The sequence below is a fragment of the Sphaeroforma arctica genome (assembly GCF_001186125.1).
Source record: "Sphaeroforma arctica JP610 unplaced genomic scaffold supercont1.247, whole genome shotgun sequence".
Classification (NCBI taxonomy): domain Eukaryota; class Ichthyosporea; order Ichthyophonida; genus Sphaeroforma; species Sphaeroforma arctica.
The window spans coordinates 4,701-7,317 of NW_014040311.1; the positions used below are offsets into that span (position 1 = coordinate 4,701).

The following is a 2,617-nucleotide window of genomic DNA, read 5'->3' on the forward strand; positions in this document are numbered from 1 at the left end:
ACTACGTAACTACGTACTACTATACTATACTATACTACTACGTACTACGTACGTACGTAGTACGTATATATATATATATATATATATATATATATATATATATATATGTATGTATGTGTGTGTGTGTGTGTGTGTGTGTGTGTGTATAACTATAACGTACACGATACATACCCAGGGATGATAGCCAGTCTCGTTTCGGGAAGACCAAGCTTTGACCGCGGTCCAGCAACACGGAGGTCACAAGCTAGGGCCAACTCTAACCCGCCACCAAGAGCTGCACCGTTAATGCATGCGATTGTGGGCATGGGGAGGTTCTCTATCTCTGTGAATGTCCCTCTGAGTTTATATAGGAACTCTGATACCTCTGTCTCGGACATAGTGGCTCGCTCCTTGAGATCCGCACCAGCGCAGAACACTTTCTCGAGCGCACTCTTGAGCACAACTACGCGTACAGATTGATCGAATCGGATGGCGTCGGCATGCTCCTTGATCTCCTGTAAAAACTTGCGACTGAGCGAATTCATACCCTTTGGCCGATTGAGTGTGAGGACTGTGATACCTGTATGTACGCGATGATAAATAAAATATGTAACTAAACTTGCTTTATTAACAAGTGGTTGGCATATCTGACAGCTATTCCAGAGATAGCTTATTGTCACCCATTACTGGGCTACTATGCCCGACACGAAGATTCTTGTATTTATATAAAAACAGGAGATCGACCAGAAAAGAAAAACAAGTTTTATTAAACCCCCGTCTTTGAAATACTGATAAATTGAGCAAAGGATAACTAAAATTTGGGCAAAAAAAAGGAACAACTATAATTTGAACAAAGTTAGGGGTTACTAAATTCTACAGAGGCGAGTCTTTAATTCCGAGTAGAAATAGAAGTACCGTTGATCTCCCGAAGAAATTTTCCTACGTGATCAGTCAAAAAGCTCATTTGCACAAGGCGACACACACTTGAAACAAATATTGACATAGTGCACCAGAACGATGCCAAAATTTGAGCAGTTGTTCTCACGGGTAACCACAGTTAACCCCTCATGCTTGGACAAGCTGTAATAAAAACTCGAATATCTCATATCAGGGACTCTTAATTAGCACTCGTGCATATACACAATGACAGGGAACATATATGAGACTTAAGTGCAAATAGGGCAATAGCTAGATGTCGGTACCTTCATTTTCTCCCTCAAGATTTTCTCTCTGTACTTCCGCGCCCACACTGCTGTAACTACGATTCCAGACGACACCACAGACACGTGCGCCCATTGGACGCAATCCCGATCGAATTGTACTGATTGCAAGCATCTTGATCACCGTCTGGACTAGAGCTTTAAGGTATTTAGTATCTAAATGTATACTCGAAGTTAGGTGATAGTCTGAAGCTAGTAGAGCTTTAGGTTATATCTATTTATGCTCGAACTTCGAAGCCAGGAGGAGGGAATATGTGCAAAAACAAAATACTGCTCGTCAATAACGTTGTCGCCCAATCAGTTAAGAGCATCAGTATAGAATGCCGGCAAATATCCGCTGTCACTTTGGACTTTTGGAGGGCTATGATATTGATCCGCCCCCCTATAAAATGATTTGAAAAATCAAAAATGATGATTTGTTTTTTCCAAGAGACCTAAAAGCAGTTTTTTTTCCATAAATAGCCTCCTACTTTCGCATTTGTTTTTTAATATTTTTTACAAAATTTTGAGGAAAAAGGACCCCGTCCTGCTATGTGCAAGAGTTGCTGACTTGCTGGCACTCAATGCACAAACTAAAAAAAACCCCCTTGCATCAAGTCTTCTCAGATGCTCAACGGTCAACCTCACTGTCGCCTCAGTACTTCCCCTCTCCCTGCCTCTCTGGTGACAGCAGTGAGTCTGAGACCCTGGCGGGTCTGGGGCTCTTGAGTCTGAGGCCTGAGTCTCTGGGCCAACCTCACCTCGTTTCTCGTTGAAACGTTTTAGAATCCATCAGTTCAACTATATATTACCATCGGGAGACAATCCTTTACGTCGAACGTATTTGCGATTGCGTTTAACGTCCACGGCATGGGTAGTAAACGAATTAAAACGTACAATACTGCTAAATACTTCATACAACAAATACTGCTGTTATGTGTAGAAAAGAGGGTCAATAAATAAACGTGAAGGGAAGCTTCATGATCAGATATTGTATCGATTAGCACACAATGACGAACTTATTTCTAGACCCAAATATCCGTGACTGGGTATTCATCCCCTTGGTATTGGTGATGTTGGCCGTAGGCATACTGCGTGCCAACATCGCGAAGCTAATGGCGTCTGAGAAGAAACCCAAGAAACAAGATATTATTGACAATGGATATTTACAACGAGCACGGATGTTAAGGGCAAATGGACGTCTTATCTCTAAAGAGTCGTTCGCTATGCGCAAGTCGTTCTTCAATCATGAGAGTAAAGGATTTTTTCGTCAGGAGAGAGAGCAAGCCAACCCAAGTATGTTTTTACACGCAACAGCGATACATATATATTACATTCTCCCATGTTGCTCATATATATATATATATATATGTGTGTGTGTGTGTGTGTGTGTGTGTGTGTGTGTGTATGTGTGTGCGTGTGTGCGTGTATACATATAT

General features: G+C 41.7%; 2 protein-coding genes across 2 annotated transcripts in view; one reads left to right on the forward strand and one right to left on the reverse strand.

Moving 5' to 3' along the window:
• Window positions 1-1,380, reverse strand: part of SARC_04412 (hypothetical protein) — a 2,708-nt gene extending 1,328 nt beyond the window's left edge. Inside the window, exons 1-2 of the mRNA XM_014301743.1 lie at window positions 1,182-1,380; window positions 172-559 (exon numbers count right to left, since the gene is read on the reverse strand). Coding sequence (XP_014157218.1) covers window positions 172-559; window positions 1,182-1,314 — 521 coding nt within the window. The 5' untranslated portion in view covers window positions 1,315-1,380. The remainder of the gene's footprint in view (window positions 1-171; window positions 560-1,181) is intronic.
• Window positions 1,381-2,109: 729 nt separating this feature from the next.
• SARC_04413 (hypothetical protein) overlaps window positions 2,110-2,617 on the forward strand; it is a 4,207-nt gene continuing 3,699 nt past the window's right edge. Inside the window, exon 1 of the mRNA XM_014301744.1 lies at window positions 2,110-2,474. Within this exon, the coding sequence (XP_014157219.1) occupies window positions 2,189-2,474 (286 nt within the window). The 5' untranslated portion in view covers window positions 2,110-2,188. The remainder of the gene's footprint in view (window positions 2,475-2,617) is intronic.